The 15,000-nt window shown below is 45.1% G+C and overlaps 1 protein-coding gene across 3 annotated transcripts in view; it reads left to right on the top strand.

The window, feature by feature from the left end:
- kcnh7 (potassium channel, voltage gated eag related subfamily H, member 7) overlaps positions 1-15,000 on the top strand; it is a 96,825-nt gene that overhangs the window by 66,127 nt on the left and 15,698 nt on the right. For 2 of the 3 annotated variants that reach the window (XM_048234810.1, XM_048234807.1), the window contains 3 exons: positions 131-530; positions 5,357-5,556; positions 9,359-9,611. In XM_048234810.1, coding sequence (XP_048090767.1) covers positions 131-530; positions 5,357-5,556; positions 9,359-9,611 — 853 coding nt within the window. The remainder of the gene's footprint in view (positions 1-130; positions 531-5,356; positions 5,557-9,358; positions 9,612-15,000) is intronic. The other variant, XM_048234808.1, reaches the window with a different exon arrangement.

The following is a 15,000-nucleotide window of genomic DNA, read 5'->3' as shown; positions in this document are numbered from 1 at the left end:
GGCAGCGCCATTTGTCAGTTGGAGTTGTCTGCGGAGTGATCATAACCAAAATCCATGCTTTGTTTTTGCTCCTCAAGTCTTGACCTTTGATATTTGACCTTTGACCCCCTACCTCTCCCCCACCTTCCAGACCACCACCCTGATTGGCTTGCTGAAGACAGCGCGCCTGCTGCGTCTGGTGCGCGTGGCCCGCAAGCTTGACCGCTACTCGGAGTACGGCGCAGCCGTTCTTATGCTCCTCATGTGCATCTTCGCCCTCATTGCCCACTGGCTTGCCTGCATATGGTACGCCATCGGCAATGTGGAGCAGCCCTACCTGGAGCACAAGATCGGCTGGCTGGACAACCTGGGCCTGTCCATCGGCAAGATCTACAACTACAGCGACCCGGCCTCAGGGCCGTCCATCAAGGACAAGTACGTGACGGCACTCTACTTCACCTTCAGCAGCCTGACCAGCGTGGGCTTCGGCAACGTCTCGCCCAACACCAACTCAGAGAAGATCTTCTCCATCTGCGTCATGCTTATCGGCTGTGAGTTGGCTCACACCTACACGCACACACATGTATGTGGACACACACACACACACACACACACACACACACACACACACACACACACACACACACACACACACACACACACACACACACACACACACATCCTCGGCCGACACACCAACTCTAAGAAGATCTTCTCCATCTGTGTCATGCTCTTTAGCTGTAAGTGGGTTCACACCTGCACACACATGCATGCACATTCACACACACACACACACACACACACACACACACACACACACACGCACACACGCACATCCTCGAGCGACACACCAACTCTAAGAAGATCTTCTCCATCTGTGTCATGCTTATCAACTATGAGTGATGCTGATAGCAACAATACCCTTACAGAAACTTCAGGTTTCTGGCGATCAGTTGCCGAAAATTTGCACCAAGGTCATGTTTTCACATGCAAATTTGGTTTCTGGCAAACAGTTGTGGTTAACTTGTGTGAGCAATGTTGCAGCAAATTTGCAACAATGTCATATGTAAATTAGGTTTGTCACCAGAAGTTCACTGGAAGTTTGCCATTATTGGCTAAGTGTGGTGGCAAAACACAGACAAACCTATTTGCCACTAGTAGCAAACTTGTCATTGTTGCAAGAAACATTTTGTTTTTGTAAGGTTAGCACATTGCATGTAGCCAATAAAGTGCTTTATCAAGGTACCCAAAATGCTTTACTCTGAGGAGGGTAATCCTCCTCAACCACCACTGATGTACAGCTTGAGGTTGAGAGAGAGGGAATCAGCATGTAGTCTCATATATACTGGCTTGTCACAGGTGTGTGATTCTGGTGTGTCATGATGATGTACAGCAGTTCGGTGTAAATTTGGGTTATGGCTTGTCACAGTGCCATGTAAGGGATAACATCCGCCGAGATGTCCCGATATACGGAATTGATGGATAAGGCGGAGGCAAAGAACTCCCCGACGTGTGGCATTTTGCCTGAAGAAGACCCAGCAGGGTCGAAACGTTGCATTAAATAATTGGGAGTCAAAAGCAGTGTTGCGGACATTATATTTTTTCAATTGAGTATAGTTTTCTTTTGTCCTGCACCTGCCAGAAGGTGGGATGTGCGCACAATAACTGTTTGCTGGAGTTCATTAATTATCCTGTTATCACGTTTATAGAGGCTGGAATTGGTGTACATGTCACAAATCTGGGTTGTTACAGTCTTGTTATGATTTGAGCAGTCCTTTAAAATGGCCATAGACTGATTTTAAGAGGAAATTAAGCATTGTCAGGACTGTCTCCCATTTTCAGTTAGATTTTAGCTGCAGCTAAAAATGTCTCCAGAGAGACTGGACGGAATTTTGAGCTGACTCATCTCAGCCAATGAAAAAGTTGATCAGTGGCAGGAAGCATTTTTGCAGCTGCATTGAAAATGGAGTTACAGTATATTTCTGAGACGGAAGCATGGGGGCAGTCCCTGTGGTTTCAGAAACTACTGATTTAATAAGGCACAGAGAGGAAACTGAAGAGGTCAGCCAAGGATGAGAGTTAGCTGCCCCCCGCTAGCAGCTAACACTGTGGGCGAGGGGGGTCGTTAGTGTCACCGCCTGGCGAGCAGTTGGCCCAGGCTCAATTCCAGAACATTCTAAGCCCAAGTCGCTTTGCATGAAAGCATCTGCTAAATACCATTTTCTTTACCTTAGCGCTGCGACTTTACTAACCAAGCTTTTATGTAGCATAAGCTAAAAGCACACTGCCTACTACCTGCTCTTTGTTACCTCACTGTTTAATGGCAGATGAGACATGTATGTATCCTACCATTTAAGAGTCTTATTCTTAAATAGATTGCTACCTGTTCTGATGCATACATTATAATGTCTTCCCCAGAACAGGATATAAAATGTTTCTATCCCAGTTTAGCATTAAATCCCTTCTAGGGTCAGTTGATTGTAAACGTCATCACGTCATGCCTGTGAATGCAGAGATAGCATCTTAATGTGACTTCAAGTCTGATCCTCCTGCTGAGAGACAGCGCGAGTGGAGAATATGAGAGCAGATGAGAGAAAGCAGCTGCTTTTGGCGGGATTGTCAGATGGATGAGCTCAGAGATGGGATCTTATAGTGGCATCCTACTGTCTTCGTGACTCAGAGCCTACACTGAGCCCTGAGATGTGGGAATGAGCTGCCTGGTTGAATTTCTGATTATATGATGCAGTTTTTAGAACGTCAGTTAAAGGAATTATCCGGAGTAAAATGCACTTTAGATCAATTTTTACGGATGATTGGGAGTACATACGTTGAGTTGACATCAAAATCATGTCATTCGGATGTGTTTTGAGAAAGTTCGATTTTACCGTTTTTAGTCAAAACTCGTTAGCCTGTTAGTGACCAGGGCATGTAATTTTGCCGCTACAAAACGCTATTTTTATACCTCTTCTACAGTTCCAAACAACATTACACTTACGTGGTAGTGAGTAGAGGGTCCCTAAAGCCAGACCGAACAATCCCGAGGTCTTTATGTGGTCGTATAAAGAGTCCAGAATGAATTTCATCAAGCCAGTACCTTTCCGGAAATGTTGCTGCTGCAGCTGGCATTTTTAGGGGAAAGTCCGTAAGAGTCGATTGCCGAGTGTGGAGTAACACGCTCTGGAAATTCACAATTTCGTCGCCGTTTTTTTTTTTTTTTTTTTTTTAAAAACATAGTCCAGTATTTCTTTCGAAATTGAAATGAAGTTGTATGCAACAGCAAACCCTAGCTTACTAACAGGTTGGAATTTTGAAATGGCACGTGACGTGATGTCGTGCAACGACGTGATGCAATCGACTCCTACAGACTTTCCCCTAAAGATGCTAGCGTATGTACTCCCAATCATCCGTAAATTGATTTAAAGTGCATTTTACTCCGAATAATTCCTTTAACTTTAGATATTTGTACACCAGTAGCTCCAGTTTTTTTTTGTTGGAGCCGTACTACAGTTGTATATCAATTAGCTAAATTCATTGTGCAGTGTAAATAAATTGTCACATTGTGTGATGCCCACGTCGCCCCCTTGAATGTGCATTAACTTCTGCTACCCGTAAAGCCATGTCGTTCATTTCCCCTTACTTACCCAGGCATTTTGCTTCTGTAGCCTATTGTCAAAAATGATTAGCACACTCAACATGACCTAGTCACTTAATCTTGTTGCTATGTCAACATATTTAGAGTTTACAAGTTTACAAAATCCCTGTGCACTGGCCGTTTTTGGATCCCAGGTGCTGGTGTTACGCAGGAATATCATACTTCAAAAGTAAAGATCATCACCACTGGAATAACATGTTTTGACCTCAGCTTCTTCAGGTTCGTACTTTCACAAAACTTTACTTAATCAAAGCAATTAGATGACTAAGATTTGATTGAGTTATGTTGAGTTTGCTAATCTTTAGGTTGGTAAGTGGTGCTCAAATGGGCCTTTGAATATCAACCATACCATTTGCACTCACGTCAGCAACAACTCCCGCTCTATTTTTCTATTTCTTCATGCACAGACTAGGACTGGAGGTACTGTACACATGAATGTTCAGCGCTGGCACAGCCTCGTGCGCTCTCTGATGCTGCTCAAGAGAGGGCCAGTAACCAGCCGAGAACAATACAAGAGGAGAGTGAGGCCAAGAGCAAACCCTTTTCCGTGGTTTATACGGACTCCTGGGGAGTGTGGGAGACTTACGATACAGCATGTCAAAATGTATCTTCCTCCCGGTGTGTCTGCACCATGTGCATGCTTCACCAAACCTTCGTGAAATGGAACAAGAAGCAACGCAGCTGAAGCATTTAGTCATCATAAATATTACAAGAACGAGCCCCTTGTGGTTCACGCAGACAAGAACTCAAAACAGAGGAGAACAGGAAACAGTCACTTTTTTTGTTCTGAAGTTCTGAAACGTTGTTGTATCTTTTTATAGACGTAAATCTAGTAAAAAAGGAGAAATGGTTACATTTCTTACAAAGTTACATTAAAAATAAGAGAAAACATTCAGATTAATGGAGGTATGGAAAAAAGTTAATAAAATAAGTTATAAAACAGTGGACTCATATAAAATCAGTAATTATTTCAATACAGTGTTATGATCAAGGAACTATGTACTGTATTGTTAGTGGGCCAAACCATAACTGTGTACGGTAACATTACAGACTTAAGTAGACTGCACTAATTTGTTAATAACGAATAAGTGCACAGTATAGTACCTTAGGCTACCAAGAATGAAGTATAACCCAGAAAACAAACAAAACAGAAGGCCTCCATCAGGGACTTGGGTTTTCAGCAGGGAGCATTACTTCAGACTACAAGATTCATGGCTTACAGTCATAAACACCACTTTTCTTGCACTCCCTCTCTCCTCTCCCTCTTCCAAATCCTATCCCCTCCTTCTCTCCTCTCCTCCTCTTCACCCTCTCCCCTCTTCCAATCCTATCCCCCTCCCTTTCTCGTCTCGTCTCTTCCTCCCCTCCCTCCTCCTCATCATCTCTCCATCTTTCATCTCCTCTTCCTCTTCCAATCCTTTTCTCCTTCTCTCTCCTATCTTATCCTTCATTCTCCTCCTCTCCTCTCTACTCCTTTCTCTCCTTCTCCTCTCCATCCCAATCTCCTCCCTTCTCTCCTCTTTTCTCTCCTCCTCTCACTCCCCCTTTCCTCCCCTATTCTCTCCTCTTTTCTCTCCTGTAATATCTGCTTTCTTTTTTTCCCTCCTCTCCTTTTACCGTCCCCTTCACATCTCCTCCATTCCCCTTTCTCATCCCTCCCTTTGTTTCTCCTCTTTCTCTCCCCCTCTCTTTCTCTCTCTCTCTCTCCCCCACCTCCTCCCGCAGCACTCATGTACGCCAGCATCTTTGGGAACGTGTCGGCGATCATCCAGCGGCTCTACTCCGGCACGGCGCGCTACCACCTGCAGATGCTGCGCGTCAAGGAGTTCATCCGCTTCCACCAGATCCCCAACCCGCTGCGCCAGAGGCTGGAGGAGTACTTCCAGCACGCCTGGACCTACACTAACGGCATCGACATGAACATGGTGTGTGTGTGTGTGTGTGTGTGAGTGTGTGTGTGAGAGAGAGAGTGTGTGTGTGTGTGTGAGAGAGGATGTGTACATATGTGTGTGTGTGTGTGTGTGTGTGTGTGTGTGTGTGTGTGTGTGTGTGTGAGAGAGAGAGCCAGTGCACAAGCCTGTTGCCTTCAGCAAAATCCGCTGTGATGGTCATTCATAATTTCCCATGATGCTTTTTGGGCCAGCATGCATTGGGCTTGGTGCTAGCTCCATATTAGCTTGCATGGCAGTGGTGTGAATGAGCTTTGAACTGACTTCACAGAAGTCAGATATGATGCAAGAGAATGCACACTAAACCTGTTAAATAATATCCTGTAAACATTTTCTGAAAAAAACTGATGATTACTTCCTCCCTCTCTCTCTCCCTTGTTCACATCCATTTTTATATGTTCAATGTACTTGTCTTATTTGGAGAGATGTTCTTTTAAACTGCAATGTTTACAGTTTTGCACTCTATAGGCTACAATGACATAGTGAGGCATTGTGTTTACTTTGTTGGTAGTTAGCGATGATGACCTTGATGTATTGTATTTCTTCACAACCATAGACTCTTTAGCACCAGAACAGCCTTGTTTGTGAAACACATGATCATGGTCACTTGTGCTCATACAAAAACTTGTCTTTTCCATCTCTGCTTCATATCAAATGGACTGAATTCAACACTCTGGTAAGAGCAGGAGGTATTACCCTGTCTATGGTATACATATCTGTGAAACCTAAATGTCCCATACAGCCCCATATACTATTGTCTATGTCAGATTATATAAAGTGTATCCCACATGCAAAGATACAGTGTGTACCCCAGGCTCTCAAGCTGTTAGGACTTGTGAGAATTAGTATGCAAAAGAGCTATGATTTGTCCCCTTTTGTCAAGGTCACTAGCACACAAGACATGCAAAGCACTTTGTAAACATGTCTGCACTTGGGGAAAGATCACGACAGTGTTTATGCAAACCTTTGCTAGGTCACAAAGAGGGCATGCTCCCATAACTCATAATGACATCATTTAAAACAATTTAGCATTTTTTTTTAAAACAGATGAATGAGTATGGGGGTTTTGTTGAGGTCTGTGCCCAAGCATTGACTTGGAGTAGATTTGCATGCCAGAGATAGATGATGAGCAGACTGCTTTAAGCTCTGACACACACACACACACACACACACACACACGCACGCACGCACGCACGCACGCACGCACGCACGCACGCACACACACACACACACACACACACACACACACACACACACACTCAATTTTCCTCGATTTGCATTTTGGCGGGCACGGGGACTTGTGTTTGCATGACATCTGTGTTTTCAAACATGCTGTGAGGATCGCTCACAGACTCTGACAGAGACAGAATTAAGCGTGCCAAGGTGAAGCGAGCGTGGCAAACAGACGCCTCCAGCCCCATTTCTCTCCCTCTCTCCCTCCATCTCTCTCTCTCTCCTTCCCTTTCAACTCCCTTGTTCTCACCCCTGTCTCTTACTCACTCTTTCTATCTCCTTTTCTCTGTTTCTCATTCTCCTTCTGCCTCAACCCCCTCTCTCTCTATTTCTGTCTCTCACTATAAAACAGAGAGAGAGAGAGAGAGCGAGGGAAGAGTGGCTATGCAATGTGCTGCTGGCACCTGCACTTGCCAAATGTTGTTAGACCTTTTCTTTCCAAATCTCCCTCTTTAACACCACCATTAAAAGCCCTCTCTTCAGCTGTCGCTCCCTACCCCACAAGGGAGTAGTTTTGTTCCCGCAGCAGGGTTGAATCCAGGTCAGCTGGTCCCTTCTCTCCTCTTTAATGAAAAAAAATGGCTACACACACCATGACTAATAAAATGTCTGCTGTGTATGAGGTAAGAAGAGAGCACAGCTGTCACTTTGATGGGTCTAAGTGCTCTAATGGGCAACACAGCACTTAATGCTAATACTGCGAGAGAGTCGGCAGAGTTGTAGTCATTAATACAGGTGGCATTGACCGTCAAGTGACCGGTGGGACGTTCTGGTACTTTGCAGTTACAAATGTGGTCAATGACATCTTTGTAAATCAATGCATATTCAGTGTCTGTGTCAAATGTATTGCTTGTTGTTAAAAGTACTGGATCCTTCAAATATGGAGGCTGTTGCTGGGTTGTAGAGAAGCGCAGATCACACTCTTGTAAACGGAACGCTCTAGAAGTCAGCTCTCTTCTTAATTGAGTTTGTCAGTTTTGCATTTACAGTCTTTGCAACGATTTACACGTCTTGTGAGTGCTGGAGTGTGTAGTGTTGGCAGCGTTGTTGATTTTGATCAGAGTCACTCGCAGTGACAGACGCAACCAGAACAGTTATTTTAAATTCACTCTGCTGAAAGGGCTTGTTTTTCTTCTGGTAGACTCATCCCTCTTTTTGTCTTTTTATGGTTTTGTTTTATTTATTTATCTGTTCCTTTTTCTAAGCGTTTTCTTCTGTCAGATTTGCCAGGTAAGGTTTTTGTCCTCTTTTTTTACCCCTCTGTGAGTCTTTTTCCACAGTTAGATCTAAATGAGGCACATTAACGCCTGCTCTGTCTGACGCTTCAGTTCAGCAGGAGTTCTGTGGTCTCGTGCTAATTCTGCCTCTCACGCGCTAACTGCTTGGTTCAGTGGCTGTGAGAGAAGCTGTCATTAGACAGAAACTCTAATTCTAGAAGATTCTCTATTTATCCCTCTGTTTCTCTCTTTCACTCTCTCTTTGCCTTTCTCACATTACTCTCACGTCTCCCTCCATCTCTCCTCTCTGTCTCCTATTCTCACATCCCCCTCTCTCTCTCTCTCTCTCTCTGTTCTATTTCTGTCCATCTTTGCTTCTCATTTTCTCTCTCTATGAACTGACGAGGAGCTCAGGTGCTGTAGTGTAGAGGAGATCTGACTGTTCCTACCTGTCCTTGTTTGTGTGTTATAAGTGCAGATCTCATCCAGCATCTCCACAGATGGCTACTGGCTCTGGGATACACACGGCGCTACATCAGACTAAAGTCCGTCTGAGATCGGGCTGACATCTGGGCCGGAAAAGGCATTTATAAATGGAGCAACTTTGGAGCAATTTTGCCAGGGAGTCACATGAACGGTTGATAGTGTTCTGATTGGAAGCTCATGATAAGTTGCCCAATTGGTTACAGCTCTCAAGATTAAAACAAATGTTGCCCCAATATCAACAACAACGTGCATGGACAACATGTGCTCAGAAGACCTTGCTTGGCAACGCTGTTCAGCAGGTTGTCCTGTGTATCATATTCTTATGATGAGGCTGAGACCCGGTTGGCTCCTGGGCCGGACGAGGGCCAGTTCTAGGAAAGAGCCAGCTGTTGTGTGTGTTCTGGCTTCCTCCATCTCACCCATGACTCTTGAGGGAGTGTCTCGACATACTGAAGCTCTCAGGCATCTACTGTACAGAGCAAGCTTTGAAAATTAAAGGCAGAACACAAATGGCAATTGTACTCAATATTAATTTCTATATCTCACCCCTTTCTCTCTCTCTTTTGCTTGTTTACAAGCCTTTACCATCTTTAATCTGAAAAATAAGCACAGAAATTATGAATATAAATACACAACAAGAAATAGTCACTACAGCATGTTTTTTAAAGATATACTGTAGATGTACAGAAGAATCTGTGACTCTACTCCCCTCTCTCCTCCGAGGTTTTTAAACAGTTCTCTTCTCCCGTTCCATTGTGGTTCGTCATCCATTTCCCCTCCCTCCATCCCTCCCTCTCTCTCTCTCTCTCTCTCTCTGTGTCTCTCTGTCTTTCCTACTTCAGGTCCTGAAGGGCTTCCCCGAGTGTCTGCAGGCAGACATCTGTCTGCACCTGAACCAGACGTTGCTGCAGGACTGCAAGGCATTCCGCGGGGCCACCAAGGGCTGCCTGCGAGCGTTGGCCATGCGCTTCAAGACCACGCACGCGCCGCCCGGCGACACGCTCGTGCACTGCGGCGACGTGCTCACTGCCCTCTACTTCCTGTCGCGCGGATCCATCGAGATCCTCAAGGACGACGTGGTGGTGGCCATCTTGGGTGAGTGAACCAGAGGGGAGGTGGTAGCATAATGACTAAGGAGCTGGGCTAACATGCAGTAGCCTGAAAAAGTTGTGGGTTCAATTTCCTGCTTCCACCGTTGTGCCCTTGAACATGGCACTACAGTAACCTGACTTGCTCTGGGGTCAATGACCCTTGTAATATAATTGGCATATGTAAGTAGCTTTGGATAAAAATGCTGCTAAATTAATAAATGTGTAAATGGATAGGAAAGGGGTGCTTGTTTGAATGGCTGTCCTAATGCGAGTAGTTTTGCTTATAGGAATACATAAGAATGTCAGACACCAAACAGGACGAGGACCACAAAAGCGTCACGTTAGAATGTTTATTTAAGGGTTGGGGGTTACAGGGGTTTCAGGGGTTCCGGGAGTTCCAAGAGTCTGCGTGTGTGTGTTCCCCCAATAGCCGAGCAGCAATGGCAGGAGCTGGATGATCCGGGAAGTCCTGGGGGAAACACACACACAACAGCAATTGAAACGAAGCAGCAGTACAGTCAAGGGCTAGGCTGTATTCGTAGAAGAGAGACGGAAGGCAGGTCAAGATTACCGGGGCTGGAGATCAAAGAAGTAGTCGGCGGGTCTGGGTTCACAGGCAAAGAGTAAGAGTGGTTTTCAAGACAGGCAGGTAACTGGTGCGGGTTTGCAGACGATCTGACAAGTGTGGACTGAAAAGCAAGGCTTTATATACCGGGCATGATGAGTGGTGAATGCAGTGCAGCTGGTAGGTAAACGAGGGTGAGGCAGAGCAGAGCAGGAACAGGTGGAGGTCATCAGACTTTAATCAGCGCGTGTTACCAGGCAGAAAGAGAGCTCATGACAAAGAAAAAAGTTTACATTGACTAACATCAAAGGTCAACTTCTCAACACAAATGCACACTTGCCTTATAAAACTACAAAAGTAAAGGACTTAAAGGGGAACTATTTCAACGTAATAAACCCGTTTAGAAATCATTCGGATGGCTAAATTATCTGTTCCGGTGAAAATGGTGACTTTCCCCGCTGCGCCTAGCGTCCTCAGGCAGAAAACCAACCTTGCAACATTGAGACTACCGTCCCGGAAAGAGAAGTGAGAAACAAGAAACTCGTTTTAAATCGTGGTTCTTACCTTGTAACATCCACATAGTTCTGCCAAACTTATGCTAACTGTTCGCTAGCTTGTAAACAAATCCATGTGCTTTATCCTTACCTTTTCCCACAGTTTGAAATAGCATAATGCACAATTTCTCCAGCAGAGGGGGGAAATCCTGCCAAGTTTCCCTTTAAACTAGATTAATTACTTTGGAATAGTTTAGTTTGAAAGGTTGAACCAGTCGTTTTCAGGCAGAAGCTTGTTGTCTTGAGGGGACTCGCTGGTTGGAAATTGTCACAAATAGTTTGCAACAATACTTTATCATATAGGTCTACTATGATTTATCAGATACTACAATTATGGTTAAGTCCAGGTTCAAATTCATTGTGGGCTCTGTAAAGTGTCTTGAGCAAAATGCCATGTTATAAATCAAATTGAATTTAATTAAATGTTGTCAGTGACAAAGGAATGCTGGACAACAAATTGTCCTTGCAAATACTGTTCGTCCTTCTACAGTTGAATGCAAAAAAAAAGCCTCTGGCTGTGTAAGAGGGAATGAGAGGTGGAGAGAATGGACGTGGTAGCGCGGATGAAATGACAGAAGTGTCAGGAGAGAAGTAAACACTAAAAAAAAACACTGTATGAGGAGGCATTGTATTGTGGGGCCTGTCTGGTGTGAGGAGAGTTAATTAGGCATGTGGGTCCAGAGGGGGTTTCTCTTGAAAGAATAATTAGTCAAATTCACAGACAAATCATCAAGCTTTTAAAGCAGCAAGGCTCCCAATAACAGAAGGACCTTGAGCAGTTTTTGAGCAGGTACCAGCAGTTTCTGGATTCTAAATATTTAATCTACCGTCTTTTTCTTCCTTCTTTGTGTGTGTGTGTATGTGTGTGTGTGTGTGTGACTTCCAAACTGCAAAGAGGAACTTGGCCCGGAACATTCTGTGCAAATGCCTGCCAGTATGAATAGTTATGAGGACAGTCTGTGGGGATGAGATGACAGTTAGACTTAGACCACAAAGGCAAAAACTCACCCCTGGTCCAGAATCCCCCCCCAAAAAAGGGCAAAAACACACATCAGAACACAAACACACAACACACACACACACACACACACACACACACACACACACACACACACTCATGTTCACGCACACACACACACACACACACACACACCTAAACACTTATACACATACACACAAATATAGATTTTCACACAATCACAGAATAGACATGTACTGTACACACACTGTCACATAAAAATACACATGGTCGCATATCCAGACCAGAGATATATACTTCTACAACCTCACATGCCACATACTCAAAGACATACACACACACACACATACACACACACACACACACACACACACACACACACACACACACACACACACACACACACACACACACACACAGATGCAATGCGGCACTGCAGCAGGAAATCAGAGTCGTGGAATGAATGAGTGACAGAGAGCCTTGCCCTTTCGGATTAGCAGATATACATCTGTGTGTGCGCGTGTGTGTGTGTGTGTGTGTGTGCCTGTGTCTGTCTTTGTGTGCATCTGTCTATGTGTGAAAGAGAGAAACAGAGACAGATAGAGAGGAAGATAAAATAGAGTGTGTGTTCTCTACTCACTATCAAGCAGTTATTCTCCTGAGTCTTGAGTGTATATGAAAATATGCAGCTCAACGGTGAATCCTTGTGTGTGTGTGTGTGTGTGTGTGTCTGGTGTCTGTGCCATGTGCTTGTGTGATTCTTTGTGTCTGTGCCATGTGTTTCCATCATTGTTGTCAGAGTGAGATAAGGACACTGAGATAGGCAGAAAGTGTGTTTACCGCTTCAGAGAGCTTCTCATCAGAATACATATACTGGGGTGTGTGTAATGTTTTGTTTTTTACCAGTTTGTGTGTGTGTGTGTGTGTGTGTGTGCATCTGTGTGTGTAGGGGGTGGGGGTCAAATTAATTAAGAAAAAGAGGAGTGTGTGTGTGTGTGAGAGAGATGGGGGTGCACACGTCTGTGTGTGTGTGTGTGTGTGTGTGTGTGTGTGTGTGTGTGTGTGTGTGTGTGTGTGTGTGTGTGCGTGCGTGTGTGTGTGTGTGTGTGTGTGTGTGTGTGTGTGTGTGTGCATCTGTGTGTGTAGGGGGTGGGGGTCAAATTAATTAAGAAAAAGAGGAGTGTGTGTGTGTGTGTGTGTGTGAGAGAGATGGGGGGTGCACACGTCTGTGTGTGTGTGTGTGTGTGTGTGTGTGTGTGTGTGTGTGTGTGTGTATGTGTGTGTGTGTGTGTGTGTGCGCATATTTATGTGCACTCACATGTTCTGTAATGAGCTACTCTGCCCATAAGATACCAGCCTTCCTCCCTCCCTCTCCAAGAGTGGGCATAAGACAGGAGTAGCCTCATGCCAGCTTGCCCGTTAGCAGCAGTGTGTGGGTGTGTGTGTGTGCCAGGCGTGAGTGTGAGTTTGTGTGTGTGTGTGTGTGTGTGTGTGTGATGGGGCTGTCACTCAGTCTGAAACAAAGGCTTGACAGGCTTGTTTGACCAACTCTCCTCTCTCCTCTCATCTTCTCTCCTTCCCTTTCTTCCCCCTTTTCTTTCATGCTCTCTCCTCTCATCTGCTCTCCTTCCCTTTCTTCCCCCTTTTCTTTCATGCTCTCTCCTCTCATCTGTTCTCCTTCCCTTTCTTCCCCCTTTTCTTTCATGCTCTCTCCTCTCATCTGCTCTCCTTCCCTTTCTTCCCCCTTTTCTTTCATGCTCTCTCCTCTCGCCTCCATTTTCTCCACTCTTTCTCTCCTGCTTTATCTTTCTCCTTTTCTTTTTTCTCCCCTCCTTTTTTTTATCTTTTGTTTTAGTCTCATGCCATCTCCTCCCTCTCTTAATTTTACTTTCCTCTCTTTTGGCTCCTCTCCTCTCCTCCTTAATGCTCTTTCCCTCTCTCCTCCCCTCCCTCCTGCCCTCTTCTCTCTCCCCTCTCATCTCTTCCTCCTGCTCTCTTCCCCCTCCCCTCTCCTCTCTTCCTCATGCTCTCTTCCTCCTGCTCTTTTCCCCTCCCCTCTCCTCTCCTCCTGTCCTGTGTGTAGTCAGCAGGGTGTTTTCCTCTCCTCTCTGTGTCCTTGAGCAGACACCCTGATGGGGTCTCCCCCCCCTCCCCCCCCACACACACACACACACACACACAAACACACACACACACACACACACAGCTGCAGGGACAAGAAGATGCACTACCCCACTGATAAAAGGGACTTCTGAAACATAAGCTCTAAATAGGATAGAGGGGACAAATTGGGATTTAGTGTGTGTTTATGTGTGTGTGGTAGATGTGTATGGTAGATGTGTGTTTCTGTGTGGATGTTTTCCACATGTCTGTGTCTGTGTTTGGTTGAAGGTTGATAGTTGTGTAGTAGGGTGTGTGTGTGTGTGTGTGTGTGTGTGTGTGTGTGTGTGTGTGAGAGAGAGAGAGAGAGAGTCTGTGTGCAGGTGTAATGCTGCTGTGCCTGTATGATTGCTGTGTGTGTGTGTGTGTGTGTGTGTGTGTGTGTGTGTGTGTGTGTGTGTGTGTGTGTGTGTGTGTCAATAGTTTATATGTGTGTGTTAGTTTATGTGTGTCTTAGCACATTCTTCCTCTGCTGTCTCCTTCATCAAGTCCTCGTTGCCACTGTGCTCTGTGCTGCACCACTGAAGAGCTTTTTATAGATGACAGGAGATGAGGAGGACGAGGAGGTGGAGGTGGAGAGAAGAGAAAGAGGGATAGAGAGAGAAAGAGAGAGAGAGAGAGGGAGCAAAGGGAGTGTGAAACAGAAGACAATAAGAAAGTGAAACAGAGAGGGAAAGAGAGACCAAAATAGAGGACCAGGAAAAATAAAACCGAGATAGAGATACAGAGAGAGAGAGAGTTGGAAGGTAAAAACAGTAGAAAGATTCAAAAAGGGTGGTGTCATATATACAGGAGTTAGAGAAACTAGAGAAAGAGGACAGAGAAGAGATGGAGAGGTAGAGAGAAAGAGAGAAGAGGAGAGGTGGGGAGAATAGAGGTGAAGAGGAGAGGTAGAGAGAAAGAGAGGAGAAGAGGAGAGGCGGGGAGAATAGAGGTGAAGAGGAGAGGTAGAGAGAAAGAGAGGAGAAGAGGAGAGCCAGGGAGAAGAGAGGAGAGATTACTTACAGTACAGTGAAACGGACAGTGGTGTATTTTTCACTTTTCACAGAGTGAAGGGCAAAGACGAACAGAATGTTAAATCTCTCTTAGAAAGGGCTTTGTGATATGTGTGGATCTGTTGGAATGATCATTAAAA

This window comes from Alosa alosa, chromosome 23, assembly GCF_017589495.1.
Source record: "Alosa alosa isolate M-15738 ecotype Scorff River chromosome 23, AALO_Geno_1.1, whole genome shotgun sequence".
Taxonomy (NCBI): domain Eukaryota; kingdom Metazoa; phylum Chordata; class Actinopteri; order Clupeiformes; family Clupeidae; genus Alosa; species Alosa alosa.
The sequence above is the reverse complement of the archived record's forward strand: the minus strand, read 5'-3'. Positions and strand labels throughout refer to the sequence as shown.